This window comes from Fukomys damarensis, unplaced genomic scaffold (assembly GCF_012274545.1).
Source record: "Fukomys damarensis isolate Sample0158 unplaced genomic scaffold, DMR_v1.0_HiC HiC_scaffold_27, whole genome shotgun sequence".
Lineage (NCBI taxonomy): Eukaryota > Metazoa > Chordata > Mammalia > Rodentia > Bathyergidae > Fukomys > Fukomys damarensis.
In genome coordinates, this window is record NW_022900939.1 from 16,226,183 (window position 1) to 16,252,924 (window position 26,742).

Below are 26,742 nucleotides of genomic sequence, written 5' to 3' on the forward strand. Positions count from 1 at the left end.
GGGCTGAGGCGTGGCCAGGCTGCACCGCGCCACGCAAGATGGCGGCCATGGAGGCCGAGTTGGCGCTGATGACCCTGGAGTCACTGCCTACCGATCCTTTGCTCCTCATTTTATCTTTTCTGGACTACCGGGACCTAATCAAGTAATACGCGGCGCGCGTGGCAGGGGTGGGGAGCAAGCGGGAGGAGGCACTGAAGCACTAGGGAAAGAGGCCTGGAGGCCGGTGGACTCCGGATTCCGCGTCTCCAGAAGGTGACGCCTGGGTCGCCTTATCCTGCAGAGCCACCTGGGGGCTGAGGGGCCGGGTCGTAAGGACCCCTGAAGTCTTTCTCACAGCCTGCGCCTAAAACCCTGGGGCGTGGGTCTTTCTCCCAGGCCACAGCGAGGCCCAGTTGCCTTGGACGGAGGTGGCTCCCCCCCACATGCTGCTCTGTCGCGTCCCTGGCTTGTAAATGGCCCCGCCCGGTCTGTCACAGCCCTGGACGCCGTAGATAAGCCCCGTCCATGCTCAGGCTTCTCCTGGTTAGGCTGAGGCCTACGGGGTCCGCGCTGGCGTGGACAGATAAGAGTGCGCGGGGGAAGGCGACAGGCCACCCTGACACCTCCGGTATGACACCGACACTGTAATCACTGGCAGGGCTCACTTCGGGACTTCTGTGTTTGAGAACTGTTTTGCTCTCATTCTTTTCCTCCTTACGATTGGATGTTGGGTTTTGTGTTTTGGTACTGACTTCCGGTGGCGCGATACAGGTGATCGTCTTAAGTGCGCCTTAGCTTTCTCACATTCGGGCCATCTTTCAAAGCTAAACGTCGGTTGCTTGTAAGGGTGGTTAAATGCCTAATTCTTTCAGAGATTGGCACTGTTTGGGATGGTGGAAGAAATGGTATTACCCACTCCCCTTCCCGGTCCCCTCCCTCCGGGTATAAGGTTGTTTATATCCCTGACAGGCCTGGCCCTGAGAGTTTCTTGTGCTGTCACGTATGTTTGAGAGGATGTTCTCTCAGGACAAATAGCCGAGTTTTCTTTTTTTTGTGTGTCTGTGAGATTAACCATCGGATTATAGACATTTGATTCTAGCTACTGTGTCCTGTTATTAGGGATTCTTTTAGGAATACTTATTTCTTGGAGTTACAGATAGCTGTTGGTTGGCCTAGCAAAGTGGTGACAGAGGGATTCCTCAGGTTATTTGCTGCTTTTTCTAGAAAATACATTTTTCCTTGCTCAGGCTGTATCAGTGCAGAAAAATAAAATTCTTCTTTACAAAAAGTTATTCTGGCTCAAACTGTTTTCATCTGAAATTTCTGTTGCTGTGACCTCTTACTATCTACACATCCCCTCCTCCACCCTACCACACAGTTTTGATTGCTGCCACAGTGATTTTCCCAGGCAGATCTGGCTGTCCTTCTCCTTAAAAACATATGATACTGGTGTTTACATGCTCTGACGTGAACTTCTGGACATTTAAGGCCTTTATCATCTGGCTTATTATGTAAGGCTTTTTAGGCCTTATTTCTCCTCTACTATCATATTTGCACAGTCCACTAATCAAATTAGACTTGTGCTAACTTGCACTTTTTTTTATTGTGTAGCTTAGGCTCTTGACTGCCTGGAATACCTTCTTTTCCCCTTCTCAACCTGGCAAGTTGAAATTTGAGTCTCCCCACTACCTTATTCCTTTCCTTCCAAAATGTCATCTCAAGATAGATTGTGCACTTCTCACACATAAGAACTGTCTTGCTTATCTTTGTAGTCATCATTTATTGGACAGATTCTTTGAGTACCCGCTATGTGCCAGCCCATTAAATGCTGAGGATTACAGTAGTGAGCAAAATAGATGCGGTCCCCTCTCATGCAGCTTACACACTTGTAGGCAAGATATAAAGATGGAGGGCTGGGGATTTAGCTGAGTGGTGCCGCCGCCTGCTTCACAAGCGCAAGGTCCCGAGTTTGATCCCCAACAAACAAAAAATGCCCCATGTTAGAAAGATGGAAAGATGGACATGTGCATATAATTACAAGAGATGCTGAGTACTGTGAAGGAAGAGATGACCAATTCACAGTGGGAAGAGCTACCATATCAGTGTAGCGCAGTCCTGGCAGAGGGAATAGTGTATTCAGAGGCTGAAGGACTGTTCAACAGCAAGGCCTATTGGAGGAGCTTAGTAGTTTGGTGTCCCTGGAAGTAGGGAGTGACTCACAAGCAGAGTAGTGTGAGATGAAACCGTTGAGATCATATAAGACCTGTGAGTCAAGGTTAGGAGAATATATTTTATTTTATTTTAAATGTTTTAGGTGGTAACCAAACTTTTAAACAGAAGGGGTATGACCGACCCCTCCATTGCTGTGTGGAAATCAGTTGAGGTGAATACCCTTACTGTTTACACTGCAGCATCTTTCCTGCACCATACAGGCAAGCTTTGCCAAGTGTGCAGCCATTGCCAAATCCTGACAGTTTTGGTACATGTTTGCTCAACTATGCTGGTTTGGATTCGGTTAGTTTGTGAGTATCTTGGCATAGGATCAGTTGTATAATCTGAAGATTATGAATCTGAGACTTTAAGTGCTACCTTCTCCATCCCAGTGATTCATCATATGTCATTCTCCACCTTCACTGTGCATCAGAATTAATACCCGTGGCACCTTTAAACATAACTGTACCTGATACAGCCCTCACTCCAGGCATCTGAATCAGAGTCTTCATGTAGAACACTAGTTTTCAAACTCGACGTGTATCAAAATCACCTTTGGTGCTTCTTACAGTTGCTGAGGCAGTGGAGGGAGAGGAACCAAGAAAAGAGAAAATGAATCCTGAATTTATAAAACTGGAGAGGTTCTTGTGTTTACAAAAATTGGAGTGTTTTCTTTGCCTGGCAGAAAAGGATGAGGATGGTATCTCTGTAAAACCTCTAAATCAAAGGCTAATAATTTATCATAGATGGATTTTTTGTACACCCTACTCATGGTCTTAAAAGCTCCATGTGATTAAAAATTTAATTGATTAATGTTGCCAAGTGAGATCTTTGAAAACCTACTTTCTGTGAATTGTGATTTCTTTTCTAAAAAAATAGAAATCCAGGTTCATTCTTATTTCAAATTAATTATGTAGGGTAGCATTATAGGCTTGGAACATTATAGTATTAGAAATCTCGAAACAGTAGGAAAAGCATTTACTTTTAACATTCCCTGCTTTGGGGCAGCTGGTACCTTGTATAGTCGTGAGTATTGATTCAGAACTATTATGATTCAGATGTCTTTCTAGGTGGATTTTCCAGTGTTTTCTTTAAAAAAAAAAATGTTGGTGGCTGCAGTATTTTTTCCTTTAAAAAATTATGACAAAGCAAAGGATCTGTGTATTTATAGAATGTCTTTATTAATCATGAAGAAAAGACCTGATAACTACTTTGCTTATGCATAAATATTTTTTATACTTAGAGGTGATACTATTCTGATAATAATGTAGGAAAACTCTGATTTGAGATTAACTCTAATGGTACATATGTTTCATATGTAGACTTTCTTATAAAAATTACAATTGTAGAAGTTTCAGGATTTGTGAGTGAAAAGATTGTGGTAGTTATACTAGCTTAGCATGTTAACAAAATGCTGTCTTAGAAAATAATTGTTTTTGTTTTTGAGACAGGGTCTTGTTATTTAGTCTAGGCTGGCCTTCAACTTGTTAAATTGCCCAGACTGGCCTAAAACTTGCTATCCTCCTGCCTCAACCTCCCAAGTATGCTTAGAAAATATTGATTTGATTGGAAAATAAGAAGAGTGAGAGGAATACAATGAAGTTTAGCAATGACTATTTTAATCTTTATTTTTAATATTTTTGCATTTTAATTTACTCCTGTGAATCTGGTTACTGCCAGTTGCTGCTATGTGAGTCGAAGACTTAGCCAGCTATCAAGTCATGATCCACTGTGGAGAAGACATTGCAAAAAATACTGGCTGATAACCGAGTAAGTATTTGGGGGAGGGAACTGTTTGTTTTTTTGTTTTTTGTTTTTTTTTTGTACCGGGAATTGAACTCAGGACCTTGCACTTGCAAGGCAGGTGTGGTATCACTGAACTAAATCTCCAGCCCTATGTGTATTCTTTTGTGTCTCTATGGGAAGGATTCATTTTTTAAGAGTAAAATTTTAACTATACTAATTGATACATAATAATTGAACATATTTACAAGGTACAGTGTGATGATTCAACAATGTGTACAACTATAATGATTAAAATCAGGCTAATTAGCATTTCTGTCTCCTTAAATGCTTAATCATTTCTTTGTTTTGGAAGCTTTGAACTCCTCCTTTTATTCTTTATGAAATATAGAAAAAATTGCTGTTTACTTGTCCAACTGTGCTGGAGAGCATTAGAACTTACTACTCCTATTTAACTGTACTTTATTTTAGTACTTATCATTCAGTCTCCCTCTGACTCTCTTCCTCCTTCCTCTTCCCACCCTCTAATGAGGAATGTGTAGTCTTGAAATGTGACACTTGGCTACTGTGACACTCTGTCCTGACTCACCTCTCTAGCCTCTGTCTCCTTTGATCCTCTTCATGGGTCTGCTAGGGAATCTTGATGTTCTCCAAGATTCTGTTCTTCATCCACTGCTCTTCTCCCTTTGTGACTTTTCAGCATGTGTTGCTATAGTTCCTAGGGACCACCGGAATTTTCCTAACTCCCAGACCTGAGTCTCCCCCTTTACGTCCTCACTGGGCTCTGGGCTCAGTGGCACAGTTGTCTGCTGGACTGTCATGCACGGGGTAACTGGGCTCAGTAAATATTAACGATTTGACAGAACAGAAATATAGATGAGAAGACAGAGTTGGGAAAGGTGAAAGGAAAGGTAGGAATACTACTATTTTTTTCTTAGATGGAGAGGAGGCAAGAAGTAGAAGTTTAAGTGTGTTATTTAAAGCTGCAAGGTTTAATTCTACCAAACTAAAAATTAGTAACAAAGCTATTAACATTTGGAGGGGGAAGAATGGGAGAAGGGGAATTTTAATTAATTTATATTTTAAGTATTACTATGTCCACATCTTTCACTTTGGAGTATCAGCAAATATGTATAAAGTTGATATTTAGAATTATAGAGATAGCATTCTTAAATAACTTGTTTTTTTTTTGAAAGGTTGGGCTTTGAACTAGTTTTTCTTATTCACAAGTTCTTTGGTACTTTTTATATTTTTATTTTATTTTTTAAGGCATGAGGGCCTCATGCTTGCTAACCAAGTGCTATACCACTGAGCTGTACCCCTAGTCCAGTTCTTTGATACTTTTTAGTTTTGATAATATATGTATATGTTGTTTAGATTAATAAAAAGATGCTCCCCTCTTGAAACTCCTACCTTGATTTGCTCTTTTCTCATCTCTAATTACGTCCTTTGCATCCTTAGTATTCATGGCAGTACCATCCATCCTGGCATCTGAGCCAGAGTGAAGAATCATCTAGATGTTTCTCTTTCCCTACATTGACTCAATTGCCAACCCTTCCTAGTTTGAGCTTTTGTATATTTCTTGAGGCTTCCTGTTCATTCCACCTAGCTTCCACAGCTTTAGTTCAGTCCATCATCCCTGCAAAATCTTTCTTTCTTTCTTTCTTTTTTTTTTTTTTTTAGTGGTGCTGGAGATCAAACTTGGGACCTTGCACTTGCAAGGCAGGTGTAGTAGCACCATTGAGCTTAATCCCTGGCCCCAAAATCTTTCTAATTCCTCTATATCTCTAGTTCATTGACCAAACCAGAGCCTAAAGTCTGCTCTTTTAACTTCCCTGTAAAACTCTTCCATTGCTCTTGTTTTCTACACATGAAAGTCAAGCTCATCATCTTCAGGCTTTCTATGATTGCTTTATCCTCCATCACTTCTGAATCTTAAATTTACACTTTATTCTTTCTTCCTGGTAAGATTATAGCTTTTTGAAGTTTGTGTGTGTGTGTGTGTGTGTGTGTGTGTGTGTGTGTGTGTGTGTGTGTGTGTGTGTGTGTGTGTGTGTGTGTGTGTGTATGTGTGTGTGAGCGCGCCTTTTTATGTCTTCAGTGGCAGCTAAGTGGACACTCAATAAATGTTTGCAGAATTATACCAAATAGAAATGTTGAGTCATATATAATTATTTTGCTGCTTTATGGTTCTCTTACTAATGCAATATGTATGTGCTAGCTTAATATTATATCATTAGATTCTCTATTTTTGCCCTTTTATTTTTCTGTGTTCTTTTTTGGTATTGGGAATCATTCTCAGGGCTCACGCTTGCCAGGCAGGTGCTACACTGCTGAGCTATGTCCCTGGCTCTTTATATCATTAGATTCTAAATATTCTCTAAAATAGAACAACGATATATACCTTTTAAATTTTTACAGCTGATATATTGTTACAAGTTGAGATTTCTACTCATATACTGTTCATACTATATTTTACGAATGATTAGAAAACCTAGAAAAAATTTAAGTAGAAAGTAAGAAAATAAGTGACTCATAATCCCTCTATATCAACAGCCCGTTAAACTTTTTGATGTGTGTATCACTTTTTGCTGTATAGTCTCCCTTTGTAGCTAAAATAATAAAATGTGTTAGTGTAGAAAATATTTGGTAATATCTTTTCACAAGATTTATAATCTCATTTTTAAAATCTGTTTAGGGAAGAGAAAACACAGAAGAATCAGTGTTGGAAATCTCTCTTCATAGATACTTACTCTGATGTAGGAAGATACATTGACCATTATGCTGCTATTAAAAAGGCCTGGGACGATCTCAAGAAATATTTGGAGCCCAGGTGTCCTCGGATGGTTTTATCTCTGAAAGGTACTGGGAATGCAGGGTCTTTCTTCTCCCATTTCTGTTATTTAGTATGAATAAATTAGTTTAAATAACTTTGAATTTCTGTTGTTTATGCACTTGTACCGATGCAAGCTTGTCTGTAGTCCACCATTCACAGTTGCCAAGGAAGTAGAGTGCCAACAGGATTAAAAGGACTTTTGCTCTGGAGCTTGCCCTGTTTTTGCTCAGCGTTGGAACCCACAAGATTGTTTATTAGAAGTGAAAGCTGAACTCCTTTTTTCCTTATACTTGTTTTATTTAAAGAAAATAGTACTGCTAAGGTTGTTTGAGAATAAGTATTGTGATTTCTTTTTTAAGTATTTTTTTTTTAACATGCAAGAATTGAACCCAGGGCCTTTGGCAGCAAGCCATTCAGCCCTGGAGTTTTTATTGTGGGAAAGTTTTCATTTTATTAGATTTAATTTTATTAGATATCAGACTATTCAGACTTTCTATTTATTCTTATGTCAATTTTGATAAATTGTGTTTAGGAAATTAATCTTCTTTACATATTCAAATTAATTGGCATAAATAAAATATTTTATAGTATAAAAAGAGAGTGTATATCTTTTGAATGTTTATTGAATCTGTAGTGATATTACTTCTGTTTCTTTTTTTTGAGGGGTGGGGATACCGGGGATGAAACTCGGGACCTTGTACTTGCAAGGCAGGTGGCAGAAACACTAAGCTAAATTTCTGGCCCACTTCTATTTTTTATACTTTCTTGCCTTTTTGATTAGTCTTGCTAGGTCAGGGCTAATTTATCTTTCAAAGAACTGGCTTCTTGATCAATTTTCTTTATTACATGATTATTTTTTATTTCATTAATTTCTTCATCTTGTGTTTGAGTTTCATTGTGCTTTTTTTTTTTCTCTCTGACTTGAGATGATTGCTTGGTCCGTAGATTTTCAGGCTTGCTTTTTTCTCTAATACATTTAGTGCTGTAAATTTCTACGCATATTAGCTTATCCCATGAAGTTTAATATATTACATTTTCATTATGATTATTTTTTAGTTTAATTTTTTCTTTAACCCATGGATTAAGTAGAAATTTTGAAACATTCAGAACTTTTATAGTAACCTTTAAAAGTATATTTTTAAAGAAAAATTTTAAAAATATATATTTTAATTCACTGTGATCAGAGAATATATTCTATGTGAGTTCTCTCATTTAAAATTGGTTGTGGTTTGTGTTTAGTCCATGTGTAATCCATTTTTATCTATTTGAATAACTTCCATGTTCAACTGAAAAGAATGTAGTTTTTGTAATTATTCAGTTCAGTACTGTAGATGCAATTAGGTAAAATTTGTTAATCTTGTTTAAATCTTCTGTACTACTTTTTTTCTTTTCTGCCTATTTCTATTAGTTACTGAGAGAAGTATGCTGAAATCTTTCACTGTTGAGGTAGATATCTGAGGTAGCACCCAAGCTCCCAACTCCTGGTATACGTGCCTAAGTACAATCATCTCTCTTTGAGTGTAGGCAAAACTGAATTGATTTCACTACTGTACTGTGTTTAGTCCATATAATATGAAAAAGGTTGAGAGATTTTTGCAGATGTAGTGAAAGTCCCAAATTAGTTGAGTTTGAGACCTTTGTTAATCAAAAGAGAAACTATCTTGAGCATGATTGCCTCAATCAAGTGAGTCTTTGAAGGGGTCTGGGCCTTCCAGAAGCCTGTGAGATTCAAAGTGTCTCTCTCTGTTGACTTTGAATAAGCAAACTGGCACGTTACAGAGAAGGCCCTATCATAGAGAATGACAAATGGCCTGTCAGATCAGAGGGCCTCAATCCTATAGCTTTAAGGAATTGAATTCCATGAGCTCGGAAGAGGATCCCAATAGGGTGAGATTTCAGCCTTGTAGTAGTTTCAGTTGAGTCACACCTAGACTTCTGACCTACACAAACTGAAATAATACAAGAGAGTCCTGGCTCTGTTTCCTGGGAGTTAGACTCAGCCCTTTCTACCTCCCCTCAGCTGAGCCTAGAAAAGAGTGGCCAACTGTCCTGTCTGGGAGAGACATTTAAGAAAGGAGCCTTGCCTGGACAGTTTCACCCTCACACTTGCTTGAATAATAAAGGTGTTGTTGGTTGGATTGTTTGTTTTGTGATTCTAGGGACTGAATTCAGGGCCTTACATGATATGTTAAGCTGCTAATATTGCAACAGTGGAAAACTGTGCTTATAGATCAACTTTTTCCATTTCAGTTCATTTAAAAAATATATTTTGAAGCTGTATTATTAGGTGCATAAAATTAGAATTATAGTATCTGTGTAGTAGGTTTAATCTTTTTGTCATAATGAGAAATCTTCCATTAGCTATGGTAAAGATGTTTCCCTTAAAGTCTCTTTCCTGTGATTTTTTTACTAGAACTGTTTTAGCTCTCTTGTTTGTATCTGTTATACAGGGATAATTACGTGTTTTTTTAATTTGTTTTGTTTTTGTTTTTTTAAATGTTGCCAGTGATGGAACCTAGGGCTTTGTGAATGTTAGGCTAGTGCTGACCTCTATCCTTAGTCCTTGTTTTTCAACTCGTGTGTCATTTTGTCTTTTTATTAGATTATTTAGCCCATTCATATTTAGTGTATATATTTGAATTTAAATATATCATATTCATTGATCTTTTTACATTTTTCTTTTTTGCAGTCTCCTTTTTTCCATTTCCTTACCCTTTCTTACATTATTTTTTAGCAGTTACCATAGATATTAATCTGTACATCTGTGACTTAATAAGCCCTAATGTAAAATAGTATTTTCATGACTTCCTGATGATGAAAGAAACTGAGATGCCTTAATTCCAAACGCTTCCCTCCTGCCTTACAGTTTTGAGGTTTTACTTGGGAGGGGTTAGAGGGCTAGAGATCAAACTCAGAGTGTTGTACATATTAAGCCAGCCTGCTCTATGGCTGAGCTATACCCCCATCTCCTTTGTATTACAGTTTTGTGATTTTAGTCTTCTTCAACATATTTATATCCCTAAAAACATTACTGTATAGATAATCACTATTGATTTAGATTTACCTTTATATTTTTCTTTTTTGGTTGTTCTTCCTTCCTACATCTTCAGGCTTCTATCAAGGATCATTGTCTTCCTGTCTGAAGAATTTCTTTTGATGAGGAACCGCTGCTACCTTTTCAGATTTTCTTAGTCTAAAAGTGTATTATTTTCTTTTAAATTAACTAATTTTCTTTTGGTGCCGGGAATTGATTCAAGGTCCCCCATGCACTAGAAAAGAGCTCTACCATTAAGCTGTATCCTCAGCCCAAAAATGTTATGTTTTTCATCTTCGTTCTTTGGGAAGATACAGAATTCTAATCACCCCTGATGTTTTCAGTCACTATGAAATCATTCTTCTGATTTTGTTTCTGTTAAGAAATCTGGTTTGACTGTGTTTCCTTTGAAGGTAGTAATTATATGTTTTGTCTATCTCCAGATGTTTTTAAGACTTCTTTTATTTTTAGCACTTTTTCCAGATATTTGTGTAGAATTAATTTTGTAGCTATTCTTCATGAGGTTCATAATTGCTTCTTGACTCAGATTCTCTACCATGTCACTGAATTCATTAAGTATATCAGTGTATGGGTATTTTATGGGTGCTTATGGATATTTTAAAGTCCATGTTTACTGACTCTAGTAATGATATTTTGTGAATTTAGTTTTATTTTCAGTCTTTTTTTTTTTTTAACCTCTTTCTCTTTTCTCAGATCTTGTCTTTATGTAAGCCTAGTTTTTTAAATTTATTTTTGATTGATTGCTAGGCATCACTTAGAGTTTTGGGGGCAGTGTTACTATCTTCTACAGATTTCTGTCTTTGCCTGGCAGCTAGTCAGTGGACAGATGACCTTAATCCAATTAGGGATTGGTGTGATTGGAAACTGGGCTTTAGATTTTGTGAGTATTATGCTAGTCTATTTTTAGTTTCCCCTACTCCTGGGATGTAGCCCTTCTGGGTTCTAGCCAAAAGACCTGAGTTTTTACAGGTCCATTTTTCCTTTGAGAACCCTGCAGCCCACTTTTATTTACCCTTCGGGCCTAAGGTAGTACCTAAATCTTTGCTCAGTTTCCTGGCCTTTTGCTTCATGTTTGCTTTTGGAATTGGCAGTTGTTTCAAAGACAAGGTAATTCCAGAAGCCTGGTTAACCTCTCAGTTTACTTCATCTGAACCTCCTCTTCTCCTTTTGGTTTTTTAATAAGTCTTCAAACAGTAACCTGGTGGGTCATTACTGAAAGTGGACCTCTCCTCTCGTATTTGTAGTTTCTTCTTGCTTTTTAAAGCTTAACTGCGCTTCGGCAACACTTATACTAAGACTGTGTAGAAGTTTACAAATGTGCAAATTAGGATTCAAATCAGTGACCTGCTCATGGCATGAACCTATACCTTATGTCCGTCTGTCCGTCCTTCCTTCCTTCCTTCCTTCCTTCCTTCCTTCCTTCCTTCCTTCCAAACCGGGGATCGAACTTATGACCTTGTACTTGCAAGGCAGGCACGGTGCCACTGAACTGAATCCCTGGCCCTGTCCTTTCTTTACTTATCATAGAAAGACCACTTTAGAGCTGAGCAAGATGTGTGTGCCTATAGTCCGAGCACTAGGAGTCTGAGGTAGGAAGATCACTTGAGTTTGAGACCAGCCTGGGCAACATAGCAAAGACCTCATCTCAAATTAAAAAGAGAGGGAGACAGGTTATGTTAAAATTCTAGAAACATCAGTTTAGATAATTTCTGGCTTTTTAAATAAAACAGTATGAATATATTCAGGTTTTAAAAATGAGATATATCCTATTTTTGTTATAATGTAGAAAAATTATTGTACATCTCATTGATGCCCTCTTTCCATGTTTTGCTGAGTTTTCTCTACTCAGAGGAAACTAAGGACTTTGATTTGCTTGGTGCTCCAAACGAATGTTCAGTTAGCAACTCATTTGCCCTGTGCTTTAGCCATTTATTTTTATTTTATTTTATTTTAGCAATATATTGTAGAAAGTTTACTCTCTCTGAGATTGTTTCAGGAGTTAGCGGATAGATTCCTTTCCTTTTCAGATTGAAGGCTCATGCGTCTTCACAGTTCGCCCTTTTGTGTGATTTGCAGAGGGCGCACGTGAGGAAGACCTAGATGCAGTGGAAGCTCAGATCGGTTGCAAGCTTCCTGATGATTATCGGTGTTCATACCGTATCCACAATGGACAGAAGCTAGTGGTTCCTGGGTAAGATGTTCCATGTTTTGGTTATTTCTAATGATGCGTGTTGTTTTCTAGAATGAAAGTAAATTGTTTTTGTAGTTACCCTTAACAAAGTAGAGTAGCATACGTATTCCCTCTTCCTCTTTATAACAATCCGTAAGACAAAATGTATAGCTTGAATTAGATTTTACCAAAATTAAATATGTCTCATAAAAAACATTTCTACCAACATCCTTATAATAAGAGTGAAGTCTGGTCAGGGCTCAAGGGCATGGGGACAGAGGGCAGAGGTACATGGAAGTATATGTTAACTAAACTGTAGAATTTTTTATATGATTATCCTGTTACAGGCCAGGTAAACTCTTTAGGGAACTTGTTTTTCTCAGAGCTACATACGTTAAAGAAAACATGAATTTATTCATCATCAAGAGTAGCCTGTAGTCAGATGCCTATTTAAAACTTCTAAAAGGTAACATAATTATTGTGAAAGTTTTGGTAAAAGCAGACTGTTTGATAGCCCTCAGTTTGCCTCACAGCTTTGACTAGGTCTGCTCTGTTTGTATGTTCATGACATGAAGCCGTCTCAGAAACTTTGGTATTCTGAAGTGCTGACGAGGGCAGGGAGACCATTGCACGGTCCCCATTGGAACCTGATGTATGGTTATGTGTAAAGGCTCCTGTGAGACTCTGTTCACAGCTTCAGATGAGAGTGAGTGTGTTCAGGGGATCTTAGAAGTGATCACGCTGACATTGCAGAGCTTTTCTCCAACATCAGTTATCAGGCACAAGTCAGAAATAGAAGTCAGTTAGGACTGGATAAACCTGTGCTGGTGAATTTTTTCCTTGTCAAACTGAAATGTGGCAAAGTTAAAAAATTCTCATATTTTAAGAGCAAATAGGAGGAACTTTGTGTTAAGAATTGCCCTGAACCAAGTAAATCATGATTTTTTTTTTTTTTTTGGTACTGGGGATTGAACTCGGGTCTTTGCACTTGCAAGGCAGGACACCAACCGCTGAGCTAAATCCCCGGCCCATAAATCATGAATTTGAACACACAATGTATAGCCCAAGCAGGATGCTTAGTATAGAAATCTCGTTGGAATCACTAGGTAGTCCTTGATACATGCATTATTACTAGGACACAAATGGAGTGAGATTAATATTTATCCCATGTATTTCAAATTTGAATAAGGTTTAGACTGACTTGCAGTATATTTCTGATTGGAAGGTAAGCTAAAGGTTGTATCTAAATAAGAGTTATCAGAGAATTTACCCATTTAAACATTGAGTTAGCATTTTTGTATATACCAAGGCATTGGTAAATCATTATGTCATGGCAAGATACATTCCTTCATTTTGCTTTTTTTTTTCACTAGGGGTTGAACCCAGAGCCTTCACTGAGCTACATCCCCATCCCTTTCTAAGAATTTTTTTAGCCAGTTGTTGTGGCTCACATCTCTAATTGCAGCACTCAGGAGGATGAAGCAAGAGAATCACCACTAATTCAAGGCCAGCCTGGGCTACAAAGTAGTGAGTTCCAGTTTGAACTACATAGGAAGACCCTGTCTCAAAAAGCAAAATTTTGAAATAGGGCCTTGCTAAGTTGCCAAGTCTGGACTCAAACTTCAAGTCTTTCTGCCTTGGACTTGAATCTGTTAGGATTATAGGTATACACCTCATTGTCTAGCTAGAGGTACATTGTTGAAACCAACATAAATATATTTCTTTTAAAAAGATTGACATTTAGACTAAACACTTAATTCAAGTTTTTAATCATAATCTTTATGATCACAAATGAATTTAATATATAGAAACATTGATTTTGGTATTCTTGAGTTAGAATCACTGATCAGTCCTTCTGAAGTGGTCATTGTGCAATGATTCGTCAGGTAGATAAAGCATGGCTTTGGTTTGATGCTGCAGTATTGTATATCTTCGAGTCTGTGTTTCCTCAGGTTGTTGGGAAGTATGGCATTGTCGAATCACTATCGTTCTGAAGATTTGTTAGACGTTGATACAGCTGCTGGAGGCTTCCAGCAGAGGCAGGGACTGAAATACTGCCTCCCTTTGACCTTTTGCATCCATACTGGTTTGAGTCAGTACATAGCCGTGGAAGCAGCAGAGGGCCGAAACAAAAATGAAGTGTTCTACCAGTGTCCAGTAAGTATCAGTGTGCTTCGTTGTGGCTTTAGGGTGCATTCTTTTTTTTTTTTTTTTTTTTTGGTACCGGGCATCGAACTCGGGCCCTTATGTTTGCAAGGCAGTCACCAGAACCACTGGAGCTAGATCCCTAGCCCCAAGGGGCATTCTGATGATTACATAAATGGGTGCATTAGTATTTTCAGGGTTGAAGAACAGGGATAGACTAATTAAAATGCGAATATTGTAACATAATGGTGTGGAATGCCATAAGAAACCTTTACCATTGGCTAAATAATGCGAACCCTGGTATATGTAGAAGGAGAGCTATGATTTGAAGTTTAAGAGGAACTCCTCATCGATGTACTCAATTATAACATATGCTTCTAACTTTTAAAAAAAATTTAGCTTTTGAATGTATCAGAATTGTTCAGATCTCTTAACTTTAAACCCAAAGCCCTTTCTTCCAGGATATAACAAGCCATCTCTCTTACTACCTCAACTTCCTAGTTGTGTTCTTGAAGGATAATTGCTTCATTTATGCCAACAGTAGTAGCAGTACATAACTGTTAATCTTCCTGAAGTGCCTGCACTCTTCCAAGGAAGTTATAGGAAGAGCTTAAATGTAGGAATCCTAGGAGTAAGAACTCAAAAGCGTGAGGGATACCACAGTATTTGTTGGAACACTTAAGTTGTATTTATCTGTTTTTCTTTGTTCTGGGAAGAGATCCAGGTAAAGAACAATAAGAAATGTATCAATGACATTCTTTTTTTCACCTAGGACCAAATGGCTCGGGACCCAGCTGCTATTGACATGTTTATCATAGGTAGGAGAAAAAGTCATTCTTTACCACTCTTTCTGGTTAAAGGAGAAAAAGTTGATGAAATTTTCTAGGTTATGAATAACTAGATGTTTCATATTTGGATTTCTTAAGGCTTTCTGGTTTATAAATTACTGCATCTAAGTTATCATTAGCATAGCTGTTACATTTTCAATGAACTTTGGTTCTATTTGGAAAAAAAAAGTCATACCCTTTTCAGTCTTGTGCCCTTAGTGCTCTTCTCTAGGTTGTTGAGATGCATAGAATTTCTGTGTATACAGTGCTCTTAACACATCTACATTTTCTGTTGGTCTTGCTAGTGTATGATAGGACATACATAACTGACTTCACACTCTGTCTCTTAGGTGCTAATGCCAGATACTGATGAGTGACGTTAGTGACTTCAGAATCAGCAGTCTTTGAGACCAATGCAAATCATGTGCTTCATAAACCTCTTGGCACCACTATTTTTCCTTGGTCATAAAAGGATATTTCTTATAGGCTTTTGACAATCTATTAGTCATATTCAAGTACATTTGCTATTCATTCAGTCTCACGTTGCTTAGATTTTGCCCACCTGTCAGAGACTTTGTGGCCATTCTGCTTTCAAAGGTATTGCTGACACATACTAATCATTCCCCTGTATTAATAGGAAAGAAGTGGACTAGGCATGTAGCTCAGTGGTAGAGCACATGCCTAGCATGCACAGGGCCCTGGGTTCAGTCCTGAGCAGCACACACACACAAAAAAAGAAAACAAAACTGCCTTGCTAGCTTTTACATCTTCTAATTACAATTTTGAACAGAGAATAAATATCCATTTGTTCCACACCAGGACACAGTCGGCGTTTGTGGTATACTTTGCCATGTCAAGAAGGTCTTACTCCTACCTAGTAAGTGATGAAAGCTTTTAAATTTAGGCCCTTGCTCTCCACTCACTGACTCTCGTGGTCTCTGGTTTCTAAGTTAAGCACTCTGGAGGTCCTGCCCATGCTCCTTGCCCTCAGTGGCATCTGCATAAGACTTTCAGAGATGACATCTCCGCTTGAGCCCAGCAGTGTCACTCAGCTTACGGACTGAAGGCTGCCCAAGCAATCAGGGAAGCTGCTGTTAGGCTCTGTGTCTCACTCTTACTGTAGTGCTGAGCTGCATAGTGAGGAAGAAACCACCATTACTGCAGAATGCCAAGGCCCGGGAATTCACGTAGAGAGGTGAGCAGAGCAGAAGGTGTGAGATGCACTGAGAATAGGTGAGGTGTGCAGTGTGTGCCGTGGCGAAAGAAAGAGAGAGCAGCTTCCTTACCTTGCCAAACACCAGCATTATCTAAGAAACTCCCAAGCGTGGGCTCACCGGGAAACTTAAGATGTAAACTCTATCTTGGTTCATTTAGGTTGGTTTCACAGGATTTTTGATAACACAGAGGAAGGAGGATGACATCTCCGAGTGTTCAGGGCACTATTACTAGATACTTAAGAAAACTGAAATCTGTCCTCAGATGAGTTTTTAGTAGTGAATGCTACCTGCTCTGTCCTCACCTCGAACATACTTTGGTATATGTTACTCTAAATGAAGGTATGCTTAAGGGTACCGTGGCGATTTCTTTTATATGCACATCATTTATTTCATATATAATATTCTATGAAGTATACAAAATGATTTTTTAAAATTCTTCAGTATACAGCTATAATCCCAGCACTTGGGAGATTGAGGCAGGAGGATCACTGTGAGTTCAAAACCAGTCTGGGCTACATAGTTAGGCCCTGTTTTAAAAAAACAACCAAGAAAGGAAGTACTAGTTGTGAAACATAACCTGGAATAAAAATACATTAAAAATGTAATATGTGAAAAAATCAGAAGAAGAAAATGTTACTTTCAAGAAACATAAAAAATTACAATGATTATTTTTGTGGAGCTGCATCAAACCCAGAGCCGTCTGTGAATTTTAATATTTTTCAGATCGCTCCCAAATGTCTTATTCACAGTGGACCGAATAATGGGTGATCTCTCGGTGCATTTAACAAATAATGAGTCAGAATAGGCCATTAAATACCGAGGGAAGGGCCAACTATTATAGTTTACCTTTTCTCCATTGATGCTTTGAAACTGTTATAGCCTTGTACGTTGAGATACAAAACAAAGTATATCTTCTATGATTCCTTAAATAATATAATTATTAAATGCTTTAGAATCAGCATCTGACATTCAGTGTGGTAGAGTGCAGAACTCAGTTAATTGAAACCAGACTACAAAAACGTTATCAAACGCTAATTACGGGGCTAATTCGTGCTAGGCCTTGAGATGTGTTGACAAATGGCATGGTCCGATAGCATCGTGCTGTGCTGCCTGGAAGGTGTCACCAGGATTCATCTGCATAGATAGCTGCCTTTGATTCAGTCCCTGCATCGTTGAGGTGCGGTCTTCCCTGGCCTGTTGGAGTGTTTCTTTTCTGCTTGGAGCGGCTCATGGAGAAGACAGAGGGCCACTCTGCAGCACTTTGGGGTTGGCCTGATGCTCAGCAGTCCACAGTGCCGTGCCCCTGCTGGACAACCAGAGCGAGCTTGGCTTCTGCAAGAATTTGGTGGATAAGTCAGCACGTCCCTGGGCCAGGGTTCCCTGGTCACCTGAGAATAGATGCTGATTTTTAGGGTTAGTTTCTTCCTAGACATAGCTAAATCTCCTTCATTTTGCTTGCTTTAGAAATTGTGGAATGAAACTTTTCAGTATTTTCAGAACCAGTGGTTATGTTTTAAGAAGAAAAGGTTGAAGATAACCGAAGGAGTCCCTCTTAAAAGGGTTAGGAAGAGACAGAATCTCACGAAAGTGAGTGGAATAGAAACTGACCTGCTAGAGGACTAGTAGAATTGCCTCTATAAATGTTTCCAGTTTTGGTATCACATCTTAAGCTTAAAGAAATAGTAGTTATTTTCTTTATTTCCTGTTTAGATTTTATAAAACTGTATGTTCTTTTTCCCTCTTCCTGGTTTGTAGGTGCTACTTTTACTGACTGGTTTACTTCTTATGTCAGAAATGTTGTATCAGGTGGCTTTCCCATCATCAGAGACCAAATTTTCAGGTATTTCATTTCGGGTTTGCTGGATTGAAATGATTACAAGTCAGAGAAAACCATAGATCGCAGATCATGAGGTGAAATTCCCAAAGTTAATCAGAGAACCTCTCATTATCTTAAACTATTTTATTCTTACTGCAAAAGTAAACCACTTAAACACTTAGTACTTTTCAGACATGAACAATCGAGAAAAAAGCTCATTTTTTAAATTTGGAAGCTGTGCTTTGAAACTATGTAGTTTCTCTTTGAACAAAACAAAGGCTGTTTGATAATTAATAAAATTAGTATGACTAGCAAGTCAGGAACTATTCCCTCCTGCCAAGTATTTATATAATCTCTGAATGGGACATTCAGGTATTATGATTAGTATTAGAGGTGCTCTTAGTTCACAGCAGCCTTTGTGGCAGAAACAATAGAATAATTATACATTATGGGCTTCTAGATTAAAGGATGGAACAGTAGACTAATTATGCATTAGAACTAATATACTTATATATTTTTACAAATTTTTTTATTATCAGAGCCACCATTTAGCAGATGTAGCTAGGTTTTCAGATGTCTGTAAAATTTTCTTAGCTTTGAAAACTAAGATAAGCCTTTTTTAAAATATTACCAGTGCATTATTTGAACCACTCTTCTTGATCCTTGATTGCCATTACTGAGCCAAGGATTTTCTTTTAAATTTGATAGGATTATTCCCAAATATGATTTATGGTTTTGATTTTAAAGTATAATAAAACTATTGTCCATTATATTTGTAAACCGTTAGTCTTACAGAATGGAAGTTACTTTAAAATATTTAATTTTTTAAACTTTCTAGATACGTTCATGATCCAGAGTGTGTAGCAACAACTGGAGATATTACAGTTTCTGTTTCCACATCTTTTCTGCCAGAACTCAGTTCTGTACACCCACCCCACTATTTCTTCACATACCGAATCAGGTGAGAACTTTAAAGTGGGCTGCCTTTCAGTTGATAGTGGGATACATTCTGTGGATATGTTGCTTTTGTCCCACTTGACATACATAAAACAGATTTGGAGGTTTTTTTATTTTGTTTGTTTCCATTTTTATTTTGTTTTGCAGCAGTACAGATCAAAATCAGGGCCTCATGCATGCAGGCAAGCACTCTACCACTGAGGAAATTGCCTTTTAAAAGATAGGTTCTTACTGAAGTTTGGAGGAAAGTAGATACATTTCTATACTATAGTGGTTGTAAATGACTTTAACTTTCTATTAATCTCTGTGTTACTTTTCTGGTGCACATGTACTAGGTAGAAAGTATTGTTCATTGGGAAGTGGACTACTAAGTCGTAATCATCAAAGATCTGTACTAGAGTTGAAATGCATTTTAGAAATAATCGAATTGATAAACATGAGGCCACGCATTTTAAATTTCATCTGACCCACCTATATTCAATTAAAAATCTAAAGTTTATTGAGTGTTTCATGTATGTCATATGTGGTATGAGGCATTGGATTTGATTAAATAGAAACAAATATTTTACATTCACTTTACTTAGAAATATTCTGTTGTATCACATAAGGACAAGTCACCACTCCAAGGAATTGCGGATACTTTATTTCAAAACATATTTACCTATTTTATAATATGGCATGTGTACAGTATGCACGTATGCATCCTGGAAATATTTCATTAACATACACTTTCCAAGAAGTACCGTAGGATTTGGGCATTGTATATAGCCTTTGATATGTCCAACAATAAAATGTTTATTGTTTAATTGTTCATTTTAGATCCTGCCTAGGATTAAGATATACTTAAAATAAAATCAGCCACATGTGCTTATAAGAGAGCATACTCAACATGAAAATAAGAGATAGCAGATTCCTAGAGAAAAGGAGAAATGATAGAATGAAGAAACACAGTCAAAGTATAAACCCAGTAATTTGTCATTTTGCTTTGAGCTTTTTAGAATCTTAGGGAAAAAAGAACTGGGTCAAATAGCTGTGACGTGAATACAAGACTTTTTTTTTAGAAATTTTTCATGGAAAAAAAAGCATGTGCCAAACAAGATTGTGTCACTGTTGTTTGCACATATTTCTGTTGCCATTTCTTTTGTTGCTCCTCACTGAAAGTACATAAATCAAAATCATTTCTGTGACTAATTAATGCAGTATCTTTGAGAACTTACAAAAATAAATGTCTAACAGAGTTTTATGGGTTTTTTAAATTTCCTTTGGAAATTTTCTTTCATATTGTTAACCCTAATTCTGTAGCTCTTAAAAGAAATCCAAGCACATAGGGCAGATTTGTGTCTTCCCCACACCACTCCTTCCTCCAGGATTGAAATGTCCAAGGATGCACTTCCTGAGAAGGCTTGTCAGCTGGACAGTCGCTACTGGAGAATAACAAATGCTAAAGGAGATGTAGAAGAAGTTCAAGGACCTGGAGTTGTTGGTATGTAACCCACAATTTAGGTCTTTGTTGTTGTTGTTGTTGTTTGAGACATGGTCTCACTATGTAGTTGAGACTGACCTGGAACTCACTATGTAGACCAGGCTGGTCTCGAACTCACAGCGATCCTCCTGCCTCAGCCTCCCGAGTGCTGGGATTACAGGTTTGCGCCACCATGCGCAGCACCCACAATTTAGGTTTGTACCCCAATCGCCTCAAAGAAATTTTAGAATTTACTTCTATAAATGCAAAGTTTGGAGGTTATTAGCCTGTCAGTTTGTCCTTTAAATTTTTGTTTCTTGGGGTTTTATTTTTGGGTACCAAGGATCTAGCTCCTAAACTCAGCACCTTGTGCTTGCAAGGCAGGCGGCGGAGCCACTGAGCTAATTCCCTGGCCCTTGTCCCTTAAATGTTAATATTCTAACATTATAGCAAACTCAATTATTCAGGGATTGATTTCCTTTTCTGTGGATCACCTGGCGTGTCTTATCCTTTTTCTGTTTTTTTTCTTAAACTGGTTAACTATTCATCGTTATGTTCTGTAGGTTAGATGCATAGGATGAAAATAAATTTCATATTCATTAAATTTTTAAAATTTGGTGATAGGATTTTGAAATTAAAATCACGGATTTTTATGTTTCATCTTTATTTACTTTAAGCTCAATTATCAGTGACTTTACAAAAAAAAAAAAAAAAAAGGGGAAGCCTGATTACCCTAAGTTTCTGAACCATCATATTCTTTAGGGTTGAAAATGTACTTCAAGAAAATAACATGTACTTCAATTATCAGTCCTAAGCATCTGCAGAATTCACTTGAAATAAAGTTTTCTGATTTATTGGCATGCATAGATTAGCATTCTGCATGTTTAGCTAATGAATTTGACTGGAGACATCCATGAAAATCTAGTGCTAAGGAATTTTATTAAATTTATAATTTGTTTTTGTCATTTGGTGAATTGGTGTGAAGACCCTCTCCTGGGACTGACATTTTGTCTGGTCCAAATTTTTAGCCTGCATCTTCATAACCTGATATTATAGTCTCTTGCTACTGTTAAATAGTTAGATTACCCTTATCTCTGTTTGTGGACATCTTTTATTACTCATGTCTTAGAGATTATATCGTCACAGCCTGAAAGCTCTTTGAACAGCACATGTACCTTTTTTGTTTTGCTTTACTAGATGTTACCCACTACTCTGTAGAGAATTTGGGAAGTGAGAAAACATGTCAAGAGGAATAAAATAATTCCTTATAATTCCATCACTGTTGTCATCTTGTTTTATCTCTTTTTAGGTTCTTTTTTCTAACTGTACATTTACTTTTACAAAATTTACATAATGTCATAGAGAACATAACTTATTTCCTGTAATGAGCTGAATTTATACTTTGATTTATTGTTGTTGGTTACTCTGCAGGTGAATTTCCAATCATCAGCCCAGGTCGGGTATATGAATATACAAGCTGTACCACATTCTCTACAACATCAGGATATATGGAAGGATATTATACCTTCCATTTCCTTTACTTTAAAGACAAGATTTTTAATGTTGCCATTCCTCGATTCCATATGGCTTGTCCAACATTCAGGGTGTCTATAGCCCGATTGGTAAGTTAAATTTTCCTTTAGTGCGGATTTCTGTGACTTTGTAGAATTAACTCTCCAGAAGATCTTTGTTCAGGGAGATAAGTGGTTTATGAATGATGTACCAGAGAACTTTGGCCCTTCTGAGAAAGTACCTTGGGGGTCGTGTGACTGTGTTGGGAGAGATGAACAACAGGTAAATTATGCTCCCTGCTCTTCAACTAGAGAAATTCCACTATTACCTGTTTGAAAGATTCAACTTATGTACTGTTTCCAAAATGAGTTCTGTATGCTAGAATACAAGAAGTACCACATTAGAATTGGCTTTCCTTTATTTCATTAAGACTAGGAAAACGATTTTCTACTTTATTTTTGCTAAAACACCCAGTTTAGTAAAATAAACACCCTGTAAAGATCATTACAGAGAGGAATTAATGGATAGGCATATACTTTTAGTGGTTTTTCCCTGGGATTATTTCTCAAGTTAATGAGATATATTTTTAAAAACCTATTTCAGGATTACTTTTAATGGGTATAACAATAACCCCAATCTTACGAACTAGGAAATGGTTAAAGGAAATTATGAAGCTCCGTTTACACACTAGGAATAAATTATGAATTGTATATTCTGAACACAACTGAGTTGTAGGCATTGACTATTCAGAAAATTCTCTTTAACTCCTGGGATGGTCCTAATAGGTGGATCTGATGTAAGTCTGGGAAGATAGGCATGATATTAACCTGATTCTGAGAAGACACATTCTCAATTCCAATTTGGGAAGAAAAGGGTGGTGATGAGCCTCTACACCTTTATTTTGTGGGACCATGGAAAGGGCTTACAATCTGGATTTGTAAGTGAAGTTGTGGCCTTCTTCTCCAATGGAGGAAAATTAGAAATTATATTTTTAGTTCTAGGAGTTTGATACTTTCTGTAACAGACTTCAATGTCTTGTTTTGTACCAGGGATTGATCTCAAGTCCTTGGGCTTGTGAGGCAGGCACAGTGCCACTGAGCTAAATCCCTGGCCCAGACTTCAGTTTTTGAACAGTCCAATATCTGAGTGAGACTGGTATCAACTTACCCTTAAATGATTGGTAATCATCTAGGAAGATATCTGGGACTGGAGTTTTCTTTGTGGAAAAAAAATACGAATTTAATTCCTTTAATATTCATATTCTCCATTTTTTCTTGTTTCAGTTTTGATAATTTGTGCCTTTCATGGAATTTATCTATTTCATCTAAATATTGAATTTATTGGCGTTATTCACAGTATTCCCTTGATATCCTTTTAATGGCTATAAATGCTATAGTCACGTATCCTCTTCTTAATATTGGTAACATCTTCTCTATTGTTCATTACATGATTATTATCACTTGCTGATCCCTTAAACGAACAACTTTAGATTTCACTGATTATTCTCTATTTGCTCACTTTCCATTTCATTCAGTTCTGCAGTTGTCTTTATTTCTCTTCTACTTGCTTTGGGTTTAATTTGTTTTTCTTCTAGCTTTATAAAGCGGACATTATTAGACTTTTCATCTCTAGGCAATGTTTTAGCTGTGTCTCACAAATTTTGATGTGTTTTTGTTAACATTTAGTTCAAAATATTCCAGTTTCCTTTGTAATTTAAGTGTGGTCTGTGACTTCTAGAAATGTATTAATTTCCAAATATTTGGAAACTTTTCAGTTATCTTTTGGTTATTGATTTTAATTTTATTGTGACTAAAGAATTTGCTCTGTATTTTCATTATTTTTATGTCTTATGGCTCAACATGTGAAGAATTTACATATCTTGGTAAATGATCTTTGTGTATTTGAAAAGAATGTATATTCTGCCACCTGGGGAATATTATTCTATAAACACAGGTCAGAGTGATTGGTTGGTTGACAAAGTTTTTCAGGTCATCTGTATATTTATGCTATTTTTAGTCTTTGTCAGCTACTGAAAAGATGATTCCAAAATTATGGTTTTGTCAGATTTAGTTCTGTCAGATTTGCCTCTTGTATTTTGAAGCTTTATAATTGTATGTAAATATGAGTAGGATTGTTATGTCTTTCAAGGAAGTAGTTCTTTTTATCATTAGGAATCTCTCTCTTCATCTCTGATAACATTCCTTGTCCTAAAGTTTAAGAGCACTGAGGTTTGTTTAGACAGGGAGTGGAACTCCTGTTGGGTCAGCTTGATCCTTTTGAGGCTTGCATTTCATACCAGGGTAGGTGTAATGTAGTCTTTAGTTAGGAACAGTGGTTCTCAAGCACTCCAGCCTCATGGCCCCCTTAGATGCTGAAACTTACTGAGGAATCCAGAGAATCCGTGTTTACAGGGGCCATATCAGTATTTATCATGTCAGACATTAAAACTAAGAAGTTGGGGAATATTTACTACCAATTCCTTTTAACATTACAGTAAATAAACCTGTTCACGTGTTCAACCCTCTCTTAATTTTGAACTTGTTAAGAGTTTGTTTTCTCTTAAAGTAAACACGTAAACATATAAAATCTTGACCTGCCTTAAAATGTCTTCTCTCAAGATGAGAAATCCATAAGTAGAAATGAGAATTCTGGACTTTGAGGCAACATAAAGAAGGCAGTGGGGTTGTATTTGTTAAGTTCTTACCTGTTGCTGTACTAGTTTTCTTGATGTACAAGTTGAATCATTCTTCTTTTTGTCTTCTATTAGTCTAATTAGTATGCTTTAATATTTCCTTTGTCTTTGTGCTTTGCCACTTCAAAGTGCACTTTTTGGTTAGTCCTTTGCCTTTTCCTGGTCTGACTGGGCTGTTAATTGTTCTTGTTTGAGGGCCTTGTAGAGGCCTCTGCTGCTTACTTATTTCCATTCTTGTCTGTGTTCCTCTTTCCATCTGATGTTAGTATGTGTAAACTTATCTCTTTACCCTTGTTTTTTGACATATTTATTCCTCTAACCTCATTAACATAATTGATAGTCATACCACGCGGGCATCATGTTTTAGAATTTCCAGTCTTTGCTTTCCCAGTTTTTGGATTGCTTACTGAATCTTAAGGCCTTCATTCCTTAGATTAAAAAAATGTATTTATGTGCAAAGATACAGTAGTGGAATATCTTATGTTACTTATCTGTGTATGGTTGCTGATTGTTATTGTCATAATAAATTCTAAGTGACACAATTTTTTTCTCTTACATTAATTTGTTCCTTCAACAAATATCTTAGTACTGTAGTAACAATCAAAACCTGTGTCTTGGAATTTACATTCTAATTGGAAGAGCCAAACTATAACAAATATGCACTATTTACTTGTTTGAAGCAGTTACAAGCATTGTGGAGAAAAATGAAAGTACAGGAGACGAGCAGTGCCTTGCTGGGTCCTGATACAGAGATGTGTTAGAAAAGGCCTCGGTGCCCTGTAAGCTAAGATATAAAGAGTTGGAGGGAGCGAGGTGTATGCCTGGAAGGAGAGTGCTTAGCAGAAGCAGCAAGTGCAGAGGTCCTAACACAAGAGTTAGACCCTAACACCGTGTGCGTGGTTGGAAGCAGGAGGGCAGGCATAGCTGGGTACAGCAGATGAGGGGTGAGGCTGGGGATGAGACTGGAGGGATGCCAGGCTGCTGGGTCATGTGATGTCATAAAAGCCTTCATAGGAAGACTTTTGCTGATATGCTCCAAGTTTCCCAGTGTTTTTCTGATTACCAGCTGGGTCCAGTATAGCAGCTCTTCTCAGTCTTGTCTTGTTTTGGAGAGAAATTGGCATCCAGTTAAGGGAAAGCTTGATTACAGAAAGTGCTTAAGCAGAATTAGTTTCTAGGAGATACTTGGAGATCTGTTGTCGAGCACTACTACTTCCTCTTCTAGAGCCTTCAGCAAGTGACTTGGAATAAGGCCACCCTTTCCCTACAGTGTGAACTGATGTTAGAGATATACTTCTAGTGAACTGGCTAAGTGACACTGATTTCAGAGGCTTAGAAAAAGGTGATACATCTTCAGCCTAGCTCTCTATCCTGGAATATGCCTTTGGTGTCCTGAGCCTCCTGCCATGGACGAAGTCCAGCCACCATGAAGCCATTATGCTGGAGGGACTGTGTAGAGCTGGTGCATAGAGTCAACAGGAGCCCCACTATTTCCTTCTCCAGATGTACTGATCACCCCAGCCCCGGTACCAGACATGTGAGTGAAGAGTCCCTTGAGGTGATGCCAGTTCCAGCCATCTGACTACCACATCACGAGAGACGTCAAGCCAGAACGGCCCCATTAAGTACTTCCTAAAAACCCAACCCACGAGAACCAGGAGAGATAATAAATGTTGTTTGAGCCACTGAAACAATAAAATTAATTCTTTTTAAAGTAGAGGCTACTGATGTTTGAATTCAAACATGTCTTTTATAATAGGAGTTGAATAAAAGTCTTTCAGGCCTCTTGCTAACAGTACATAAAAGTTACCAGTAGAGGTCCTACCTGAGTAATATTTTTCAGCACTTTTCTGTAAGCCTATAGATTAATTAAAATTGTTATTTCATGTGTTAGGATGATAAGTTCAGGAAAAGTTTATCTTGGGTTTTTAGGAGGAGTCTACTTGCTACCTTGAATGAGCAGCCACCATATAAAAACTTGAGTCCAGGCTGGGCGTGGTGGCGCACACCTGTAATCCCAGCACTCGGGAGGCTGAGGCAGGAGGATCGCTGTGAGTTCAAGACCAGTCTGGGCTACATAGTGAGTTCCAGGTCAGTCTCAACTACAGTGAGACCCTGTC

The 26,742-nt window shown here is 37.7% G+C and overlaps 1 protein-coding gene, 1 long non-coding RNA gene and 1 other non-coding gene across 4 annotated transcripts in view; 2 read left to right on the forward strand and 1 right to left on the reverse strand.

The window, feature by feature from the left end:
- LOC117283489 overlaps positions 1-4,875 on the reverse strand; it is a 37,665-nt gene extending 32,790 nt beyond the window's left edge. Inside the window, exons 1-2 of the long non-coding RNA XR_004514472.1 lie at positions 4,523-4,875; positions 2,660-2,764 (exon numbers count right to left, since the gene is read on the reverse strand). This is a non-coding gene — a long non-coding RNA (uncharacterized LOC117283489). The remainder of the gene's footprint in view (positions 1-2,659; positions 2,765-4,522) is intronic.
- Positions 7-26,742, forward strand: part of Fbxo3 (F-box protein 3) — a 30,110-nt gene continuing 3,374 nt past the window's right edge. Inside the window, exons 1-11 of one of the 2 annotated variants that reach the window (XM_010612625.1) lie at positions 7-142; positions 3,871-3,960; positions 6,632-6,795; positions 11,901-12,015; positions 13,947-14,151; positions 14,912-14,957; positions 17,939-18,023; positions 18,838-18,960; positions 20,324-20,439; positions 21,850-22,040; positions 26,126-26,642. In XM_010612625.1, coding sequence (XP_010610927.1) covers positions 39-142; positions 3,871-3,960; positions 6,632-6,795; positions 11,901-12,015; positions 13,947-14,151; positions 14,912-14,957; positions 17,939-18,023; positions 18,838-18,960; positions 20,324-20,439; positions 21,850-22,040; positions 26,126-26,134 — 1,248 coding nt within the window. In that variant the 5' untranslated portion in view covers positions 7-38 and the 3' untranslated portion in view covers positions 26,135-26,642. Of the gene's footprint in view, positions 143-3,870; positions 3,961-6,631; positions 6,796-11,900; positions 12,016-13,946; positions 14,152-14,911; positions 14,958-17,938; positions 18,024-18,837; positions 18,961-20,323; positions 20,440-21,849; positions 22,041-26,125; positions 26,643-26,742 lie in introns of those variants that run through there. The other variant, XM_010612624.1, reaches the window with a different exon arrangement.
- On the forward strand, positions 8,741-8,877 carry LOC117283557. The gene has a single exon (XR_004514598.1).